This window comes from Seriola aureovittata, chromosome 19 (assembly GCF_021018895.1).
Source record: "Seriola aureovittata isolate HTS-2021-v1 ecotype China chromosome 19, ASM2101889v1, whole genome shotgun sequence".
In the NCBI taxonomy this organism is placed as follows: domain Eukaryota; kingdom Metazoa; phylum Chordata; class Actinopteri; order Carangiformes; family Carangidae; genus Seriola; species Seriola aureovittata.
The window spans coordinates 13,849,811-13,872,410 of record NC_079382.1 but is presented as its reverse complement, the minus strand read 5'-3'; the positions used below and the strand labels follow the sequence as shown (position 1 = coordinate 13,872,410).

Sequence of the window (22,600 nt, the reverse complement as noted above, 5' to 3'; positions counted from 1 at the left end):
ATACTATGATAAACATACTTTCCTCTTTACTGCTTCTATCTTGTCTACATCTGCTTTGGTTGCATAATGTTGCTAAACGTCCTTATTGAACCAGGTCCTGGAGTCAGATCTGAGGAAGAAAATGGCCCATGCGCAGGAGGTGTACAACCAGGCCAAACACACTCTGACCTACTTCAGTTTCCAAAAGCAGCGACTTGAGGACCTCATGTCCCAGATGGCCGAGCGGCTGGAGGCAGTTGAGGGTTCCTTGTCTGACCTCACTGAAGCTACTTCCCCTGAAGATATTGATACTATCAAGGTATGGTACTATCATTGATTATTTATCGTCACTGCATTGTGTTACAAGAATACAGTAATTCAAGAACTATACGTAGTATATATAGAAATGTAATACTTACATCAAAGGTATTTACACAGTGTTCCTATATTTATTCCTATTTCTATTGCTATCCCTGCTGCTTAATATTACTACTAACCATGCCCTATATAAGGACACATTAACATAGCAATACAAATTTTAATCTGTGATGCCTTAATTTTTTTTAATTGCTGCCCTTTTGACCATAACTGCATTTGTATAGAACCTTTTAAACACAGAGGCAAAGCAATACTCTAGAACACATTTAAAAACACCATTAAATAGAAATAATCCATCAATAGAATTAGCCGGTCAGAGGCCAAGCTCAGCTACATAATAACATCCTTTGAGCTGGGACTCTATGTGGCTCTAGGACACTTCTGCAGGATTGTTGCAGTACTTACTGTCAGTAAGTGGGTTTACATCAAAATACAGCACACATTTTAACCGCATTTCAAGAAAACTGACAGAGGAAATGCGAATTAGTGCACATTTCCTTCCACTGCTGTTATGTGAAAAAGAGGAGGCAATAAGATAGATAGGTAGAAAACATGACGGAAACATGGCATTTGTTTGCTTCATGTAAAGTTACAATCTCCTCATTGTGCCACACAGATCTGTTTTTGTCCGACACAGTTTTTTGTCTCTTCAGTGGAAGTTTAAGTCACATGCTTCATGTACAGTATATTATGATTAGTTGACCTTTTTCAGCTTTTTGCTTTCATCAATACATAAAAAACAGATTGGAAACCCACCGAGCGTCTCTGCCCTTTCCACCACATCCTAGCCTTAATGATAAAGTCATAGTAACATAGTAACATAGACACCGTTCTCCATTTACAGGACCTGCAGAGCGTTGTACAGCAACAGCGGGCAGACATGGACTCGGCTAGAGATGCCCTGACGGCCCTGTGCAGGTCACATCCCTCCCAGGAGCTGTCAAGCCTCTCCTCTGACCTCACCTCCATTGCCAAGCGAACAGAGGCTGTTGCTCAGCGCTGTGCCAAGACCAGGGGCAGCCTGCAGGATGGGCTACAGCTTCACTTCAACGGTAAGACATATGATGGGTCAGTTTGGTTTGAATTTTGTTCAATGTGATAGTCTGTTAGATGTCTAATGAAATTCTTTTAAAGAGGGCTTTTTATTTCTATTCTTTTTACAATTCTTTTAAAACATTTTTTTTTTTAATAGATTTTAATTAAATAATAACCAAAAACAGCATAAACAAAATTAACACCAAGAGGACACAAAGATCTTTTAAGCATTGGAAAAAAGAGAAGAAAAAATGGGAGCATATTTACACAAAGTCTGGTCTGAAGGTTACAACACAGGTGGCACCATTTAGTCCACTTCTCAACAACTCTATCTTTGTGGGTTCTCAAGTTAAAAGTAATTATCTCCAGTACATAAATATTGTACATGAGATCAATACACTCATCAGCACCAGGTATTTCTTTTTTCAGACATTTCTTAGACGCCACCAATAATATTCGCCAAAAATATTTATCCATCTTCCTTCATTCCAGCTCAGTTTAATCCAGTACATCAATTCAAAAATGTAAATGATTTTGGTTTGGGAGACAGGCTCCAGGATGCTATGAAGTTTAGTCCAAGATGGAGCCACCGAAGGACAACTCTAAAATCCATGAAAATGATTTGCTTATTTGTTCCCACAAGATCTCCCACAGATGATTTGAATAAGGCTTCTTTTAAGTAAGGGTAAAAAAAAACCCAATAACAGCTAGCATCCTCTCTTCAGGATGCAGACCTGTTTTACAGTGTTGTTTAAATATCTCCTCCCATTTCTCTTGTGTGATTATCAAACTTCCCCCCTGTCCCTTACAGGCTTCGTAAACTCGCTAATGTTAATTATTCGTCTTAATTGATTCTGTGCATAAACTAAAACTCAAGTAGCATATTAAATTCCATCTTTGAATATCAGCCACAATTTCCTTGGTAAGAATCCTATAATTGATTTCTTCCTGGTAAATCTTTGGGTATTTGTATCCCAAAGCATTTCACTGACTTTTTTTCCCAACCTAGCTGGTATTTTTCACAAAGATCTTGAGTTAAATTACACCTGAAATTAAGAACCTGTATCTTTTGAAAGTTTATTTCATAACCTGAGTAAGTAAATAAAGTAAATAATCTACAAAAAAATGACATCAAGGCTGGTAGAGATTGTGTTGAGCTTTCCAGATACACATTGGCTTTATTTTTCTTTATGTCCATCAAATAAACTGAGTAATCTGTGTAACAGTTACAGCACTCATGTAGCCACCATAACTTACTCCCTGATGAGGAGCAATTGGGATTTTAATAACACTTAAAATCTCATAATCACCCAGCGAAACACAACACAACTACATGGTGCAATGTCATTTGTTCTTTTTAGTGGTGCAACAGATTTAGTGTTGATTATCCTACATTTTTCCCCAGAGCGCACTCAATCCGCCCACCACAACCCACACTCCATTGACACACACGGTCTGGTACACCTTTGCGCTCCCATTGTTCAGACACACACCTGTGCCTCGGAGAGTAATGGCGCTCTCGTCACATCTGCTCTCGAGGGAGTCATTTTGGGCTTGTTGCCAAGGCAACCTGGAGCTGCACAGCGTGGACACGCCCACACTTCCCATCTGCCTCAACACATCTCCTCCTCTCGCTCCCCTACGTCTGTTTCCTTCACTTTTAAATCTTCTCGGCCTTCATCTTACCACACATCAGCTTTTTTTTTCTCAACTTGTCACCCTATTTCTCTTTTTTTTTGTTTCACTGGTTCTCTCTCTCCATCGATGCAGAGCTCGTCCAAGAGTTGCACTCCTGGCTTGCAGATCTAAAGTTGGAGCTGAAAGAATGTTCAAACCAATCTGGAGATGTTTTCATTCTTGGAGCCAAGTTACAAAGGTTGAAGGTACTGTTATATCATACTCTAACTTACTCTTACTGATGGTGCAGTTGCTAGGGAACTAATCATGGGCACATTCAGGTCTGTCATGATCAGTAAATAACAACACCAGACATTGTGACACCACAATCATTTTATATTAACAAAGTTAACAGATTAATGCAAATAATTATCATGGTAAATATTTAAGAATGAAGTGTATATATTTTACTGTATTACTGTCCTGTATTGTCCTTTGGAATAAAAGCATCATCAGATACTATACATAATCATCATTAATGCTTCATAGGACCAAACTAAATCTTGTATTTAACAAACATCTTCACTTATAGGAATTGTGCTGAGAGTCAAACAAAGACTTTAGATACTTCCAGAGAAGGACATAAGAGTAATGATTTTATGAAGCCTCTTATTTAAGCATATTTTACCTACATGAAGATTGCTCTAAATCTAAATCTGAGGGTTGTGACTGTCAAATTTAGCGGGAACATGTTCTTCCTCCTACACCCACAGGTGTCAGTCAAGCAGACATCAGAGGGTGAGGAGCGTCTCTCTAAGATTTGTGAGGAGGCCGCGACGCTTCAAATCCACCTGCCCAAAGCTGGAGTAGCACAGGTCCAAGAGCATCTCTCCTCCTGTCAGAGAGAGTGGAGGAACTACCTGGACAGCTGTTCTCAGAGCCAGCGAGACTTGGAAGAGAGTATTGGCCTCCTGAAAAAGTGAGTCTTCACTCTTGTCATGTCATGTATATTTATGTAAAGAAATTTCAATAAAATGGGAATTTGCCTCTCCTCCTCTCCTCTACGCTCTTCCTCTTCCCTAACAGCTTTGATGAGTGTGTGGAGGGTATAAGAGACTGGCTGAAGCAGATGGAGCTCAGCCTCAAGAGCGAGCCTGTTCTTGGGGCAGAGAGCCAGCAAGGTGCCCCTGACACCACAGAAGAGCTGGAGCGGATGGAAAACCTCCATAAGGAACTGCTAGCGAGAAGGTATTTATATGTGGGTGTGAGGCCATAGGTTATAGATGACATAACATCAGCTGTTAAATATTCGTAACAATAACATATTATTCTTTCTTGTAAGGGACTCTATCGAGCGTATCTGCCAGGAGGCCCAGTGTCTGTCTGAAGCAGGTCGGGGGTCAGGAGGAGAGGTCAGAGTGACAGGCCAGCTCCAGATGGAGCACCAAGCCCTACTGAAGGCAGCCAGGGAGAGGCTGCGAGGCTGCCAGGAGAGTCAGGCCTTTGGAGAGACCCTCCAGGGAGTTTGGGCCTGGCTGGAGGAGATCCAGGAGAGACTGGGTACAGTAGACAGCACAATGGGGACCAAAGAGCAGTTAGAGCAGAGGCTGGAGACTGTACAGGTGAGGAGGAGGGGTTTGGATAGTCGACCATATATCTTTTAAATTTCCATGAATTATTATACAAATGATGTGCATAAAGTGATTGTTGTTACAAGTTTTAGGCATGCACGTACTGTATTATATTGTTCTTTATCATTTCACCATTTTATTCTAATAGATTTTTTGGACTTCTATTTCAGTCTATAGAGGGGGCTGTTTACTTGAGAACATTTCAACAAAAATTCTGTTGTCCAACGTACAGTTCACTGTGACCCTGCTCTGTTTGCACAGGACATCCTGCTTTTGAAGGGGGAGGGGGAGGTCAAGCTGAATATGGCGATGGGTAAGGGTGAGTTGGCCCTGCGCAGCTATGGAGCCGCTGGACAGGACGTGGTCCGCTCTCAGCTTCAGGAAGTGGAGGACGCATGGGCCACGCTGCTTGTGACTGCCATGAGCTGCCACAGGTAGACTGCTCACCTTGAATGATCAGCTAAAATGCCATTTAATGGCTGTAATTCTAAAGAAGTGATCCTGTCTGTCATCATTGCACTGAAGAATTGCATATACTGTTGTGAACTGTAAGCATATTTTCATTTAGCCATTTTTGCTTTTTTAATGTGCCTTTAAATCATTTTCCCATGGACATTTTAGAGGCCAATTACCTGTGCGCCAAAAAATCCTCTCTTGGGAACATGACGGTTATTTTCATCTTGATAGATTGATGTATGAATGCCATTAATTACCATTAGGTTAAATACATAATGAGAAATATTTGTCTCGTTTTGTAACTCTGACTGATGTATCTGATTTAGCGAGTGCTCCTCTGTGTATGTGTGTGCATGACAGCGTGCACATGCACCAGTTTCTCTGTGTGTGTGTGTGTGTGTGTGTATGATTGAGCAATTATGGGCACTCCAAGAAAAAATTGATCTCATTAGGGGCTAAATAGTGGATGGCAAACAGTGGGTCACACATGGGGTGTGTTTGTATTATAAGGAGAAAAGGATAACAGGAGGCGAGGGGTAGCAGGTGAAATGGAGGTGCATGTGTGTGTGAGTGTGCAGATATTGGCGTTATTTGTACATGCAGGGGTAACAGATGGCAAGGAAAATTATGGGTGTGTATCTGTGTCTGTGTGTGTTTGAACCCCCCGATAAAAGGGGATAAAGGCAATAAGCCAGTATTACAGGCTATTTATGTTTCTTGGCCATGCCTGGGTCTGAAATAGACTTTGTGCTTTATATACAGAGGAGAGTTTTGTCTTGTACCAAGATTATCTGAGTTTAAAGTGACTTGTATGAAATATAACAGTAGATGCATTTTATTTTCTGTTTTTCTTTTTATTCAGTCTGTAAAATTCCCATGTGTGCCAGGCACAGTCTAACACAGAGATCCATTGTCTCCCTTTCAGTCGACTGGAGTGGACCGTCACACAGTGGGGAGGATACTTGGACAGTGCTGCCCAGCTGCGCTGCTGGATGGAGGCTGTAGAGCGGGAGGTGTGCGCCCCGCTTACCCCGCAGCCCGGGCCTAGAGAAAAGGCCTCTCAGCTAGAGAGACTTAGAGCCCTGCTGGCTGACCTGGAAGACCACCAGGTGGCACTATCTAGCCTGGAAGAAAAAGCCAGAGAGCTTTTCAAGAAGACTGGTGATGCCAGCTTTAACCATGGTGCTCGGACGCAGCTGCAGGCGCAGTTTGATGACCTTACAGCTTTGGTGGAGGTACAGAGGATTGTTACTTACTTATCCTTCGGTACAGATAGTAAAGAAACCTCGAACGTCTTTTAGCTTGCTGAAACGTTTTTGATGATCTTATCAGTTACCAAAGAATGAACATGAAGTTTGGTTGTGTGGTGTCTGTAGGAGAGAGTACGTCTTGCGCAGGCCGTAGTGTTGGAACACCAAGAATACCTGGAGGCTGTAAGGGAGCTCACCGACTGGCTGATGACTGTAGGAGAGGAGCTGCAGCATTGGTCTGATACATCAGGAGACTCCAACTCTATCAAAAAGAAACTGTCAGAAGTGAGGGTAAGTATTGATCTCATACTGGATTAAAACTTTTATCACTATAAACGAGCCTACAGTATGTCCTGCAGTTGATTTGATGTCAGCTGATACTTTCCTTGTGACTCCTATGGACGTTTTTTGTCGTGTTTATATATTTTTTGTCACTTTTGTCAATAATCAAATTCCTTGTTTGACAATCAATCTGATTAAGATATTGACAGATCATATTTGATAATGTCTAACAGGTGAAAGGACTATAATGCTGTAGAGCATAAGTGTGTCCTTTCTGGGGCAATGTTAATGACTTCATTGTCAAAGAAAACTGTCCCACTTTACTAACTTTAATATTTAAATGTTTAAATCACATGTTGATATAGTTATGACAGTGCTGTTTTTTGTTGACACTTCTGTATGATTGCGTTCTCATTATTGTGACATTTTTATTAGGCACTAAATACACTTGAACTGAGATAGTATTACCTCTATATTTATATAAGTATAAGTATTGCACACCATAAAAATATATTAAAATAATAATTCAACTGAGTGCTGCTGAAAGATGATACGGTTTATGTTTTTATTTTTAGGTACTGCCAGTGTAACAGTAAGCAATGTTTCTTTGAATGAACACCATTATGAGTGTGTGTCATAGGCATGCCTCGGGGTGTGTGGTGCATCTGTGCACCTACACCCAGTTTTAAGGTTTTATTTGTATTATCTGTTGCTAAGGTAACTGATTGCTGAATTATCTGAACCTATCTAATCTTAATGGACTCCTGCTATGAGGGAGGGCAAACTATATAGGGAATTGAAATTGGTTCTCAGTTTGTTCCCATATCACAGCCAAGTATCTCAATCTCTCCAGGCACATTTTTACTGCCAATACGTTGATCTTTTACTGTGTAAAAAAAAAAAAAAAAAAAGTTAATAATGAGGAGCGGTGGAATTAATGTCTAAGCCTTTCCCTGTTTAATAATTCTGCAATTATAGAGGAGAGGAAAATATGTGAAGAGATATTGATTTGCATTTGAATTTCACACATGGGCCTTAATTATCACATTATAAATGTGTGTTTGTTGAGCCATGGTGTGAAGCATTTCACTAAAGGAGGAAATATAATTTGTTGTATACACACGCTGTTTGCACCATTTTCATTTCCCATTCATGGTCTCAAGGTTAATGGTCATATAATATCACGCACATCAAAAGATCAGATGCTGTTTTCTCTTTCTCTTTGTAATCCCTCTATCAGCTTGCTGCTATCACATCACGCTCAAGTGTTTGCTTTTCACACCCTCTACCTTCAAAGTGCTACCTCTCCATTCAGAAATGGAGGCGTAGAGGGATGGAGACGGAGGATGAAATTAGTAATAGTGAGAGAATACTGAGAAAGCAAATGAAAATGCAGGACGTCGCAACATCAGAAGAGTGCAAGGAAAAAAAAATCCAAGAATTAGATATAAAGATAGAAAGTGATGGAGCAGGAGACATGTGAGAAAATGATTATGTGGGCAGCTTCAAATAGAATCGACTGCACATCTGGAGGTTGTAGTTTCCGTAGCCACAGTTTCCGTAGCAACTTTGTCTCCTCTCTACCTTCCCTACCTCCACAGGAACGTGTGGAGTGTCGGTTACTTGAGGGCCGAGAGCGCCTCAGCCGGGTGCGTCGGAGCGCAGCAACCGCGGCGGAGCACACGGCGGCGGGAGGCTGCGAGGCCATGGACCGACAGCTGGGGGCGCTGTCCCAGGCTCTGGAGCAGTGGGAGGGGGCCGCTCTGAGGGCCAGGGACGGCCTGGAGGGGGCCCTCGCAGCTGCTGCAGCTTCGGAAGAGGAATACAACCGTCTGACCGCTCGGCTGGAGGACGAGTTGAAAGAGCTGGATGGACGGCTGAGGAGGTGGGGCCAGGAGCTGATTAAAGCTGAAGGGCGGAGCAACGGCGAGGAAGCAGTGGAAGGATGGCAGCTGGCTAAGGTACAGTAACATGGGATTTAAATAAATGGCAGCATAATGTCTAAATTATTCACTATTCATCTGCTCACAATGGTTGATTTAAAAAATAATAAACTCTTGTGTTCAGATGGGATTTGGGTTGGCGAATTGTGATGTGTAAAAACTGACAGGGGCTACTGTGCAGTTCTGCACTATGTTAATTTTAGAGAAGATGATTAGCATTGTTTAATGGAAAGGACCCACAGGCACACACACATTGTGCAGACATACATCCCCTGCATTCAGCTATGCTTTCTCTGTCAGTAATTATCCATTCTATTTGTAAATCCTAAAAACAGATTAGTTTGTAAATCAGCTTTACTGGGATGACGAAGGAGTGACAGCTACAATCCCATCAGTTTCCCTCATTTTCTGCCCCCCCCCCCCGTCCCCTCTGCCCCTCCTCCTTTTTTTTTTTTTTTTTTGCCATTATTTCCCACTATCTCTCCCTCCCCAAACATTCTCTTATTCATTTCCTTCTCCTTTTCCCTGTCTGACTTGTTTGAACTGAGTGTGTACAGTGATGTCTTTCTTGGCTGCAGGGGTTGTTTCTTAGACGCTCCTGCGCCCCCCCCCCCCCCCCCCCCCCTGCTGCTCTGTTTCTAACCTTCACAGGATGTTTACAGTGTGACATTTTCTCTGTATTGTCAAGGCCATCACCAGCATGCACACCGTCACATTCCTCCCCAGGCTTCTTCAGCCATGCCTTTCTCTGGTTTTCCTCAATTTGGGGCTGTCAGAGAACAGAGGAGGAGTCTCCCCCTCCTCCTCCGCTTCTCTCTCTCCTCCTCCAGCCTGTTTCCTGTGTCCAGCCTTGTTTTCGTTACGCGCCCGTTTGTGCGCGTTTGAACCAATCCTGCATCTGTGAGGGCTGACAGCTGAATTCCACCGGGAGAGAGCGTGAGAGAGTGAGAAAGAGGAAAAATGTGTGAGAGGGAATAAGTGCAAGGAGTGGGAGGAGGGGGGGGGGGGAGAGGAGGGAAGAGAAAGTAGTAGAACGATGTGAGGAGGGAGGGAAGGAGGAGAGGAGAGCAACGAGTCCACAAGAACAGGGAGGGAGGGAGGGTTGTTTATTGGTCATACGTCAGAAAGAAAGCGAGCGAGCGACTGAGAGTCAGAGTGAGAGAGAGAGCTTGTACATATTTCATGGGACAGGATTTCATGACAGTGTGAGTGCAGAATGTGAGGCACGTTGAGGAGAGCGGGAGAACGTTATCCACAGCTCCTTCCTGCCACACTCCGCGAAGAACAGAAATGCTATTGTACAAGCAGCACTGTGAGTATGTGTTGGAGAGAGAGAGAGTGTGTGTGTGTGTGTGTGTGTGTGTGTGTGTGTGTGTGTGTGTCTGTGTGTGTGTGTGTGTGTGTGTGAATGTGAGAGAAAAGAATCGAGTCAGGGTGTGAATAGGAATTTGAGCGCTCTTATTAGAGGGTGTCATGCAGATCCGTTGGGTGTTTGTCTCTCCTTGACACCTACACACACATGCACGCACGCACGCTGAGCCAGCTGGTGTTTGTCTGTGTTGTTTAGGATATACTGGAGGGCTTGCAGAGCGCGGAGCCGATGGCAGAGAAGTTGAAAGGCCAACTGAACGACTTGGTGCGCTACTCCAGAGACCTGGGCTCACAATCAGACCGGGTCACCGCAGTTATCAAACAGCACAACAGGTGAGAGGAATCTTTCTGTGTTAGTGGACAGTGTGTGGTGGATACTTGTGTGTGTGTGTGTGTGTGTGTGTGTGTGTGTGTGTGTGTGTGTGTGTGTGTGTGTGTTTTCATTACATGGATATGAAGTGAAACTGAGATTTATTAGCTAAGGCTGGGCAATAACTTATTATTGTTTATATGATAATGACATGATCTTACCATGTTATTGCTCTGCACATGTCAGTAATTAGCTGTAGCTATAATTATAAACTAATACATTAGTTATGAAAGTTTTTTTTTTTACACATGTAAGAATTTGGTTTCATGCAGTGCATAACAGTGCAACATAGCTACTTTGCATAACTACATAATTTATTTGAATGTTAATTAGATTATGGTATGATTTTGCATATATTTTTTGTACTGTGGCATCAGACTATGAATGTATCTTTAATAATATTGTGATTAAGATTTCACTCATGTTGCCCATTCCTGTTTATTAGCCCACTGGGAAAAGTTTATTGTACATAATGATATTACACATAATGCACAAAACCAGACAGTGCATGACCCAGTCATTCATTCCACAACAGCAAACAAAGGGTTGAGTTCTCCCAAAACACAGCTCACATGTCTGAGTGGAAGTGCCCAGTTTTATAAGCTTACTTGTGTTAGAGTGTGTCGATGTGTGTGTATGTGCGTGTGTGGCCATCTCACACGAAGAGTGGTGATGTGTGTCAGCCAGACGGAGGTGAAAGGTGACAGAGTGCACAAGAGCCACCAGTTGCTAAGCGACATTTCACCACCTTCCCTTCACCTCTGCTTGTTCACTGCGTTTATTGTGGTTTGTGTCCTTCTCCGATTTGAATTTTACTCGAGGCTGAGTGTGATTTTGAGAGAAATCAGATACATTTGGATGGTCTTTGTTTTCCATGCTGATAAGTTGTTAGTTAGTCTATTTACTGAGCTCTAATTACCTGCATTCATCGCTTGTTTGTGAATACACCACACAGTGCCTTTACAAAAGAACAACCGCATACGAAACAATACAACCATAGATATTTAACACATGCATACACAAGCATGAACTTATCTGCTTAATTTGCATGGACGTAATATTAATTTAGCCATTTTGTGATACTGGTAGTGTGATGAAGCACTGTGACTAACGTTTATTGGCACACAACCTGAGTGAGGTCAACTTCTTGGGGATGCTTTGGCGGGTAATTGGCCATGGCTGCTGATTGGCAAAAACTGCACCCTTCCCCATTCACTCGGCTGTTTAGGCTGTAATAGACTTGGCCTGTGTGCTCTTTGCACCTGTCCTGCATTAAGCACTGCGGAAAGAAGAGCAAAGAGAGAGATAGAGTGAAAAAAAAAAAGTAGTCAGAGGAGAGGAGATAGAGGAGGTAAAGGCAGTAACTCCCCTCCTCCTCCTTATAGCACATGCCAGATTTTGTCTGTCACAGCAGAAAAAAGTGCTTCTTCCACACTCATGCTATCCCCACTGTGTTACCCTTTCATGCCCTCATCGCATCATTAAAACTCAAGGGTGTTTGTGTGCACATCTTTGTGTCTATTAAAGTGTGTTTGTGTGTGTTGAGGTGTGCTACAGTAGCAGGGGGTGTGTGCTTTTGACTTCTTTTTTCCCTGCCTCCCTTTGGACAGTTACTCTTGCTTAAACAGCTGCGCACCTTGTTTCCCTGCTGTCATCCTTTCCATCACTTCTTCCACCCACCCCCGCCTCCCCGCATAACCTTGACCCACCGCCCACTATGCAAGAAACACAATGCTTTTTTTTTTTTTTTTCGTCATCCTACATCTTTGTCATTTTCAGTCTGAATTTGAATTCACTATTATGCACATTAGGATTTTGCATGCTATTAACTCGAAGTATTGCTTGTGCAACTGAGGTTTCATGGCTGTGTCAAATGAAATCGCCCAGGGTTATGCTAGTATCTGTAGAAATTACATCAATATTGTACAGTTCATTCAGTGCCATTGCAGGTAGTAGTGTGACCTGAAAAGAGAGTGTGGAGGTGGTGGATGTAACTTTCACTTTCTTTCACACAGGAGATCGACTGTGATTCATGTTTTCCAATATTACCTGCATCCGCAATCTTTCCCTAAACTTAACCGTACTGTAGCTGCCAGGTGCAGATACTGTAGAAAGAGAATTTTAAAAACAATTGTCCAGTTTTGACATTTTGTCTGCATCACTCATTATTCCACCTTGTAGTATCATGGATCATGGTGTTAACATTCTTCCTGTCTTTATTCACTCATTTAGCTGTTCCTTAAAGACAGACTTTAACATTTTTGATTTCAGTTTTATTCATCATGTATTGTATGTGTTGAGATCCTTTCATATACAAAATGTCCTTGACTATGTATAACACTTGATATTATCAGTCTGTAGCTGTAGTCCATGGTTCAAGCTATAAATTCTGAGGGATATTTTACTAACAGAAAAAAGTCTCAGCGTGTGATAAGTTGTCGGTGAAGAAATAGAGCCCACTAAATCCAGAATGTCAAATGTCTCCCTTTAATATACCATCATCCTTCATCGTAACGTCTCCCTCACATGCATTTTCCCTGCCACATCCCTTCCATCTCACGCTTTTTCTTACAGCATCATCCTGTCATTGCTCATTCTGTCCATCTTGTCACCCCTGTAAAACTCTTGCCCCACTCATATGTTGCCTCTCAACCCCCTCCCACGCAGTACCCCTTAACACCATCCCCCCGCTCTCCCTCTTTGCCTCAACGCTCATTCCTTCCACTTCACCCACTTTGCCATTTCTCCACCTGCCTGCTTCTCACTCGTGGTCCTCTCCTAGGCTTCCCTTACTCCTCCTCCTCCTCCTCTGTAATTTGAGGCCAGTTTGTACAGTATCTGAGCATCTGCTCATGTATCGTCTTTGTTTTGGCGAGCACATGGGCGGCAGACAGCAAACACTTCCTGCGGTTGTAACGCCTTTCTTTCTTTGTTCATTTAAACCTCTGAACAACATGTTGAATCCGTCCTTTTTTCTTTTCTCTTGTCCCCCAGTCTCAGTCTTCGTGCATCCAGAGAGTGTCAAAACAAGGAGCGCTTGTTGGAGCAGAGGTTCCGCACAGCCCTGAGAGACTTCCAGCAGTGGCTGGTCAACGCCAAAATCAGCACCGCCAAATGCTTTGATGTGCCACAGAGTGTCACAGAGGCCTCCACTGCTCTGCAGAGGATCCAAGTAAGAGATATCTTTTGTTCAGCCCTTACTGACACTTCACACCTTTTTTAAACATTGATATTAAAACATTGGTCATGTGCAGTCTTTACAATGATGTTTTTTTTTTTTGCACTGCACATTGCAGATGTCATTTCAAAGTCACACTTTGTTCACCCCATTTAGTTTTTGCTGCTCACACATAGTTTTTTTTCTGTTTATTGCTGCTGGAAATTTGAAATGCATCACCTCCTGCACGCCAGAGTTTTCCCAGGACAGACCTACCAGACACAGAGCAGCAAATATACAGATTTAATCAGATTTTTGCTGTATTAGTCCGGGATAGAAAGTCATAGAGTTTTTATTTATTTGAATGAAAATGTCATTGTGTGTCCAGTTTTTCTGATAGAAGAATGATTTTTTAATAACTTGCTTTATGCTGCTGAACTGGTGCATGGACGATAAATAATAATAATACTCATTCATAATCTCATGTCTGAGAGCCACCACCCAGCTGGGCCATGTAGTCCTTTTACTTTTAGAGTGAGTAGCTCATGATAGTGGGGTTAAGGGAGTGTAATTTATTCACTTACATAACCCAGAGGTTTTAGCCTGTTGAGGGAACGAAATCATCTTGTCATAAAAGTGTTTTTGTTTTCTTTTGCCTGTGCACTGTAACCACTCCTGGAGAAGCTTTAAATCATCATGCACGCTAAATCCACAGTTGCTATTTGCAAACTATAGCTACATTTTATTTTTTCCTGTATGCTAAAGATTGGTACCACGAAGAGAAACAATGTAATAGTTGAAGAATAAATCCGCTTTCAGTGGAAAATTGCTCAAGGGTATGTCTGTATTGACATGCCCACTGTTGAGTGTCCTCTGGTGGGCTTGTTGGAGTGACGGGACCTGCCGTAGGCTGGATAAGCTGGAAGTGGGCCCATGGCCAAGAGGGATGAGAGAAAGGTCCACAGCGGGGTCTCTCTGCCATTCTCTTCAAAATATCTCATGTGTCTCTCTTTTGAGAAGTCTCTGTGTCTTTCTATGGGAAGCTGGCAGGTGTAACAGTCTGGCAGCCACTTTAGAGCACCCCGGGCCTTGGCTAAGAGTCAGGTGCTTGTCGGTTAAGGTAGACGTCCCCACGTCCCTGCACCAGACAGTTAATTACCTCTCAGACACGTGACCATGTCGACCACTAGTGCTTTGAGCTGAGTCTTATTCTAAGTTGGTAAATCTACACTTGTAAAGCGCAGAACATTTTAGGTTTTAGTTCAGTGGTAGTAGTACACGTGATACTCGATTTATTTGATCCACAGTCATGTGGTCACCGAAAAGAGCCGGGTCACAACGGCAAAAGAGGGCCGGGTTATTTGAAGAGATTCGTTTTCTGAAAAGCTGTCAAAGAGGGGACGCACTGTGTAGGAGTTTTTGTCTGTGCTTGTTCAGGAGTTCCCTCTGAAGCTTTGAGGATGAGAGCGAGTATATGGCAGCAGAGGAGACAGAAATACAGAGGCAGTAATGTTTTATTTATTATTGACTTGGTGAGGAATGTGGAACAATGTTTCCACATGGCTGACCTCCAGGAGGGCCAGCCCGGGAGGGGTGGGGGGCATCCATTGTGTTACGCTTAATTGGTGGTATAGAGTTACACTGGCAGGGGGAAAATGGTAGCAAGTGTGAAAAAGACAGTGAATGAACGCAGAAGAGAGAGAGAGAGAGGGGGAAGTAAAGAGACAGGGAGATGAAAAGGGACAGAGAAAGAGACAGACTTTCTATGCTTGTGTGCGGCTGTACTGTACTCAGTGTGTGTGTGTGTGTGTTGCGCTGTAGTGTGTGTAAGTGATGTGCTGACTGCACAGATGGTGGAGTAGTCCCTGCTGCGCTACTGTCATCAGCTCAGCTCTGAGGGAGGGGTGGGTGTGTGTGTGTTTTGTGGGTGGGTATGGAGGAGCTATGTAAAAACCAACATATTTCAGGCTCACTGCCTTTCCTTATCTGTGATTGCCTCCCAGGGTCACCCCCCCCACCCCCCCCTCAGCCCACGCATATGGAATTAGTAATGACTCAGTCTAATTACTGCTTTTGACAGTGTAAAGTGAGACTCTGGCACACCGAAAAAAAAATCTGTGTCTATGGCCATATTGGTTTCAGTTACCCATCAGCCATTGCATCAGAAGTGGAAGACAAAAAGAAGTTTGAGGTTGTCATTCAGTCCATTTCTTTCTTTTTTTTCCCCTCTCCTTTCACTTTCACACCCTCCTTCCTTTGTGTATGTGTATGTGTTAAATAGTCACAGTCCCTTTGTCTGTGTATCCCCACAGGAGTTCTTGAGTGACAGGGAGCATGGCCAGGCCAGGCTGAGTACAGTAGGAACCAGTGGGGAGCTGCTGATGGCTGTGGTGTCCAGAGACAGAGTGGAGGGGATCAAGGCCAAGGTGGCGAATGCGAGAGACGACTGGAAGAGCCTGATGAATAACCTGCAGATGAGGGAGGATGCACTCAAGGTTTGTTAACTTTTAACTTTTGTATGGATGCTGCTTTCCATGGTCTGCCCTGGAAAAGACAATCTGGATCTCAGAGGGACTATATGGTTAAATAAAGTTTAACTCTGTGGTTTGGATGTTTAAATGAATGCAGACTTAGTACTTGTATACAGTCTATGTCCATGTTTTTGTTTGTTTTCCTGCTCTCTACCTCTTTATTAACATTGTTATGGTACTGATTTGGTTTAATTAGATTTATTGTGTATATAAAGTATTTTAGAGGGTAAACAAATAGAGATACCAATGTGGATTTGATATGCAACTACAGTCTGAATTTCATTTTAGCATTAAAATGCTTACTTTTCCTAATTTTCTAATAACAAACAAACAAACGTATAACTGCTTTTCTAGTTGTATTTGAAAAATTATGTATCATATTTCCAGAACCTGCAGTCCCAGATGACAGAGTTTGAGGCCAGTGCTGAGCCTCTGCAGGACTGGCTCAACAGCACAGAGGTCAGAGTTCAGGAGAGCAGTGCTCGGCTACATGACCTTCCTGCCAAAAAACAGGAGCTCAGCAAACTGCAGGTATTTTGGATCCGTGAGTTATGATTCCACCCTGTCTGGGGTTCATTAACCTGAAGATTTCTGGTTCCTCACAGCTGAACACCACAGCTCTCTTAAAATTACATTTCCCCTATAATTTTTGTCGTTATTCATGTGGCCAGCTGTTAATTTTTACAGTCTTTTACAGCCACTCCTTAGGCAATATGTTTCACAATACATCAGGACATTTTAATCCATCCTGTAGGATCCATTTTCTTTTAAATTACATTATGTCATACTGAGAGTGCACCTTTTACAGTTCTCTCCTCAGCTGCTATCACAGACATTCTCTCATTTCCTCTCCTCACTCAAGTAAACCCTGGCATTACACCATAAATTGAATATTAAGTAGATTTTCCAAGGACACTAAATAGTTGTAGCTCTCTATCAGATATGGATCCCTAAAGTACAATCTGAAATCAGCTGGGAGAAGAGAAGGACCTAATTACATTTGTCGAGCACCACAGGATCAAAATAGAGTAGCGTCTTGACACAATAGTCAGAGGAAAAGTCCAGAAATCTAATTAATTCTCCTTCTGTCACAGCTGAAGCGCTGCGTGGCTAAAAGGCCCTTTTCAGGATGCGATAACAGCCTCTGCCATGTCTGGCAGAGACAAAAAAGGAAGAGAGGCACGGAGCGTTAAAAAGATAAAACTGACAAAGGAGAGAAAAATATATCAAGCCCATCTCAAAGCTCTGCCCTTATCATTGTTGCTATTTTTGTATTTACTCTGTCGCCTGCTGTAGCACTTCTCCTGGTTGCCTTTTGTCTGGCCCTGCAAGCAATTACATTTCTCCCCCAGCACCTGAAGTACAATACAATACATGCAGGCTTCAGTGTCTGAACCTGTGTTGGCAAAATCCTCTTTACTTTTTCACATACGTACCCCCCCCGTCTTTGCATTTATTTTATCAGGCTTGTCTCCACTCCCTGTGCTGTGCTGTGGTGTCTAACTGAATAACCATATTTCTATTTAAAAACGAACATCAAGTGAAATACTGCTGATGCTCTTTTTTTACAGTGTTCTTTTCCCTTGTCTTTATCCGTGTATTTTGATGTGCTATTGTCGTTCTGTCTCTTCTTGTGACATGTTAACACAACCCTGTATCCCTCCTCCCTTTTCTGTCTCCGCTTCCATGAAAAACACCATTTTTTTTTTTGTTGTTTTTTTTGTTTTGTCATTTCATTTTCCCCTTGACTCAAAATTTTATGGTGCTTACACGCAACCATCCTTTCCAATCTGTCACTTTTAACCCCGCACTCCCAACTGTGCTCCCCTACATCCTATTTCTCCTTCATCCCTACTCTACCATCTCCTCCTCCTCCTCCTCCTCCTCCTGCTTCATACTGGCCCAGTGTGTACTGGAAGAGATAGCGAGTCGGGAGGCAGAGCTGGGCAGGCTGAGGGAAAGAGCTCACCGTCTATGGGAGGGACAAGCAGCTGGCAAGGGCTTCGTCCACCGTGTATCCCAACTGTCAGCACAGTATCTAGCCCTCAGCAACTTAACCAAGGTAAAACCGCCCCCACCCTGTAACCCCTGTGCTCCCCCTCTCTACTTATCTGTGTCTCTGTCTGAGAAATGCTGCAGCAAGCTGAGATGTGCCCTGCTTGATTCATGTATTGTTACAGGTAAAAACTATGGAGCCTTTTATCCAGCCCATGTTGTTTAATGTTGTGCTGTGTAATTTGCTGTGTCATGCATTATTCCCCAGTTGCACATCAGCGATGTTCGCTGTTGCCTCGTGAAAATACGGCATCCAAGAGTGTCTCCATATCCAGAGTAAATTACCCGAGTACAGTAATCTTTCAACAAAAGGTCTTCATGGCGGTGGCCTCATCAGCGTAAAAAAGACCAAGGCTGCTTACCTTTGTCCAATGAAGCACTTCTAAAATGCCAGAACTGAAATGTGTCAGTGCTCGAGAATCTGACCTTTTTGAAGCTCTCATTAGATTGGTCACACTCTCATGATTAATTTGGTACAGTGTAGAACAAAACATTACACTGACCACCAAGCACCGTTCTCTTACCTCAGGACAGTGAGAGTGCCCCAACAATGATGAATGGGATTTATTTACTTTGCCGCCTAACTAGTGGAGCGCTATTTTTAGGTCCTCTTCCCGGCCAGACATGGAAACAGGAATGAAATCATTTGAAATTGCCCCTTGTAGATTGTTATTGTAGCTCTGCCTGTCTCCACCCTACAGTTACACAGATGCTGAAGATGTACTGTGCTGTAGTGTGTGTGAGGGTGGGAAAGTCTCTAGAGACGCTTGTGAGGGAAAACAAGAATGTGATTTCAAATACAAAACGAACAATATGAAGATACTGTTTTTGTGCACCGGAAAATCGCTGCAAAGTTGTAAGGCTTGAAAGAGTGCGTTTACAGTGCTGTGCTCTGATTTTTAAAGGACAAAGCCTCCAGGATTGAACGTATCGTGGGGGAACACCGCCTATTCTCTCAGGGTCTTAAAGAGCTGCAGGACTGGGTGTGTGAAGCTCAGAGGGTCCTCAACACTTGCATCTCCACCACCACTGACAAGGGCGTGTTGGAGGACCGGATGTTACAGCTGGAAGTAAGGGGGGAGACTACGGGTGTGGGATCCCTTACAAGAATACACCATGATTTTCAGCGATTGGGCTAAGGAAACTCTCATTGTCTCAAAATCAGGTCTTGGAACAGCTCTGATACTTAAACGGTCCATAGTCATGTCCAACTTTACACCCAAACACAAATACAGTACAAAAACACATTGAGTCAGCAGGGAAATCTGGCGTCACATAAAGAGACATTGTATTTAAAGGTCTAAAAGTAAAGACTACACTCGCTTTATAAAATTAATCACGTTTTAATTATTGAACGTTCATTCTTGCCCTGGATAATAAAGGTCAAGATAGTGCAGTAATGGTCAGTTTGGGTTTTTGTGATGTGTAACCATACCAATGCAGCAGATACAAAGGGTAGAGCTACAGCAGCGTCTTTACACTGAGGAATAATTCAAATTTTAGTATGGAGCACCAGACCAACAGGAACACATACTGTAGATTGTTGGTGATTATCAACTAATTACCTGCTCTCTTGAAAACCTTGATGCATTTCTTTGTCTGCAGGCTTTACTGGCTGCACGTCAGGAAAGGGAGATCCAGCTGAAGATGCTGCTGACGCGGGGAGAAGCTGTCCAGAGAAACACTTCGGCCGAGGGCGTCCCGGTGATTCGCAAACAGATCCAGGACCTCAAGGACTCATGGGATTCCCTGCTCTCTGCCTCCATTCAGTGTAAAAGGTTGTGATCATGACCCGATCAATCTGTCAGACAGTTGATAAATGGGGCAGGGAACTGTCTAGTTTCACTTGATGGATTTTAGTCAGTTGAAAGGTTAAAGGGACAATTAAATTAAACTGTTTGCATCTGTAGGAAGCATCTGTGTGTGTGTGTGTGTGTGTGTGTTTTTGTCTTTGTGTGTTTGTTGCCTGTGTGTTAACGTCATTATGTTGATTTTCACAGTCAACTGGAGGGTGCTCTGTCGCAGTGGACCAGCTATCAGGAGGATGTAGGTCAGTTTTTGTTGTGGATGGACCGTGTGGAGGAAACACTGAGCTGCTCAGACAGACAGTATTCTGAGATGAGAGACAAGACCGCCAACCTGGGAAAGACCAAGGTATCATCTTGCTAATAACAGCTGGCCTTCAAAAAGCCTTTGATGTTAAACTCTACTTTGCTGTTTTCTGAGACATTTACACTTATTTACAGAGTCTCCATGTTTATCCAGCTTTTCTTTATTTTTAATGTTCTTCCAAAAGATTTGGCACACCACCCAAACATTTATATCCCCGAGCCTCCCAGTGGAGATAGATAAACAACAGTGAGTGTGTGCATGTGTTTTTATTTCACTCCAGCTTCTCTATGAAGAAGTATTGAGTCACAGCAGTCCTCTGGAGACCATTGCCACAAAGGGGTCCAATATGGCTGAACACTACACTACCCAGCAGGAGGTGCAGCAGCTGCAGTGTAGATACAACACCCTCAAAGAAAAGGCCAAGGTACTTACCCACAACATACGGTTTCATTTTTTCCTCTGCAGGCATTTGAATAATGAATGATTGTTCTGCCTCTGCGCTTGCGACAGCCAGGGCTGGAGGCATTATCTTTTCGGGGTGTCCGTCCATCCGTCACTTGGACTCAAGGATGAACTGAGTAGGTCAAAGGGCAAGCGCACGGTGACCTCACAAAACATGTTTTTTGGCTACAACTCAAAAATGCATGACACAATTTAACACAAATGTCAGGATAAAAGTATAAAGTGATGACATTTTCTATCCAAATGGTCAAAGGTCGACTTCACTGTGACATCATAATGTTCTGCAAAACACTTCGGGCCATTATTCAATGCTGTAACTCAGGAAGGGGAGATTGTGACCATGTATCCTACAACTTAGCAAGTTGGTGGAGGCATACAGCCGCAAGGGGGTAATTCTACTATTGAAAATGTTTCTCTGAACGCCTACTTCATGTTGTTTTATAAATATCAATCATATTCCCACAAAAGTGTTTGTGTGTGTGACCTGTATGTTTTACATTTTAGTAACTTCTCTAATAATTGTTTAGAATTCATTACATATTTTATTTCAATGTTTTAATATAAAGTCAAAGACCAAGATAAACAATGTTGTCATTCTTTTCAGTTTCAAATCTCAGTAATGAGGCAAAGTTTTATAACTGCACTTTCAGACTGCGCTTTTGAATATTGTGTTCTGCTTTACGCTCCATTTCTCTTAATCCTTTACATTTTTGTGAGTTACATAGTGTAAAAATTATTGTTGTTATTGTTTGTGATGACAAAATAACACTGTCCTGTGCTCCTATAATATTTAATGGGTTCCTGTAATGTCTCCAACCTGTTGTTTTGCAGAATGCAGTCAGTAAGGCCAAGGGACTAGTGCTGGTCCATCAGGAGTATCAAAGGGGGTTACATATGTTTGAGGACTGGCTGGAGCAGGAACAGGCCTCACTCGCCTCCTTGTCCCATCCAGAGGGAAACGTGGATATACTGGAGAAGACACTGCAACAGCTACAGGTATTAATACTGTGGGGCGATGTTTTCATGAACAGAGTGTACAAATGTAAGGAGATGTTCCTCTGATTATTTTGTACTCTTATACACAAAACTGACATCCGATCTCTCCCGAGGCTAATGCATAAATCTTTAACACCTGGCCCTTTTGGCAACTGAACCACTTCAGATTCTTCAGTCACATTGTTTCTGCTTGTTCCCCTCGTAGCTCCTGCAGGATCGCTGCTCAAATGGCCAGTCTTTGCTCTCCTCTGTGCTCACCAGCAGAGAGAGAGTAATCCCTTGGGGTATACCACAGATCGAGGACCGAGCCCTGGACACAGCTCAGAGAGAGTGGGGGGCCTACCAGGGCCGTCTGGAGGAGACTCAAACCCAGCTGAATTCCACACTGACCAGACTGAGGCAGATGGGCCAAAGGTTCCTGAGCCTGGCCCAGTGGCTGGAGGAGATGGAGAGGGTGACAAACATCAGACGTCATCGGAGGTCAGACAGAGCCAACAAGGAGACTCAGCTGAAGAAACTCCAGGTCAGAGAGAGACATGGTTTTGTGCAAATGGACTTTAATTTCATATAAAATATGCGCTCTAAATATGACAGATGCAGCGATTATACTGTAGACTACACGGACACTTTAATAAAAGAAGAATAACAAAAAGCTCACCCTTTACCTACAGGACTTCTAACTAAATTCCAGTGGCTTTGAATAAATCCTTGAGCTGTCTTTGATTAAGATTACTCTTTTTGCAGTCAGTCATATCCAGACATCTCAAAGCAACATACCCACCTGTTTACTGACGCAAAACTCAACTGCAACAGTATCCAAGGCAAATAGATTTTCTCTTTGAAAACTAAAAGTTATGAGGTATCCCGGGGCCTAGCACCGCAATACATCACTTTTCTAACTTAAGCATACACTCCATTCACAGCATGTGTTTGAAGGAAAACAGCAGTGGACAGAGTATTTTCCTGCCGGGTCTC

The 22,600-nt window shown here is 42.9% G+C and overlaps 1 protein-coding gene across 7 annotated transcripts in view; it reads left to right on the top strand.

The window, feature by feature from the left end:
- syne1a (spectrin repeat containing, nuclear envelope 1a) overlaps positions 1–22,600 on the top strand; it is a 132,539-nt gene that overhangs the window by 46,994 nt on the left and 62,945 nt on the right. For all 7 annotated transcript variants that reach the window (XM_056405840.1, XM_056405836.1, XM_056405839.1 and 4 more), the window contains exons 45-65: positions 95–298; positions 1,202–1,409; positions 3,163–3,275; positions 3,783–3,988; positions 4,096–4,257; positions 4,352–4,631; positions 4,902–5,074; positions 6,022–6,331; positions 6,473–6,637; positions 8,230–8,589; positions 10,139–10,275; positions 13,307–13,484; positions 15,782–15,964; positions 16,388–16,531; positions 17,907–18,062; positions 18,961–19,125; positions 19,661–19,833; positions 20,056–20,209; positions 20,448–20,591; positions 21,461–21,625; positions 21,831–22,148. In XM_056405840.1, the coding sequence (XP_056261815.1) occupies positions 95–298; positions 1,202–1,409; positions 3,163–3,275; positions 3,783–3,988; positions 4,096–4,257; positions 4,352–4,631; positions 4,902–5,074; positions 6,022–6,331; positions 6,473–6,637; positions 8,230–8,589; positions 10,139–10,275; positions 13,307–13,484; positions 15,782–15,964; positions 16,388–16,531; positions 17,907–18,062; positions 18,961–19,125; positions 19,661–19,833; positions 20,056–20,209; positions 20,448–20,591; positions 21,461–21,625; positions 21,831–22,148 (4,098 nt within the window). The remainder of the gene's footprint in view (positions 1–94; positions 299–1,201; positions 1,410–3,162; positions 3,276–3,782; positions 3,989–4,095; positions 4,258–4,351; positions 4,632–4,901; positions 5,075–6,021; positions 6,332–6,472; positions 6,638–8,229; positions 8,590–10,138; positions 10,276–13,306; positions 13,485–15,781; positions 15,965–16,387; positions 16,532–17,906; positions 18,063–18,960; positions 19,126–19,660; positions 19,834–20,055; positions 20,210–20,447; positions 20,592–21,460; positions 21,626–21,830; positions 22,149–22,600) is intronic.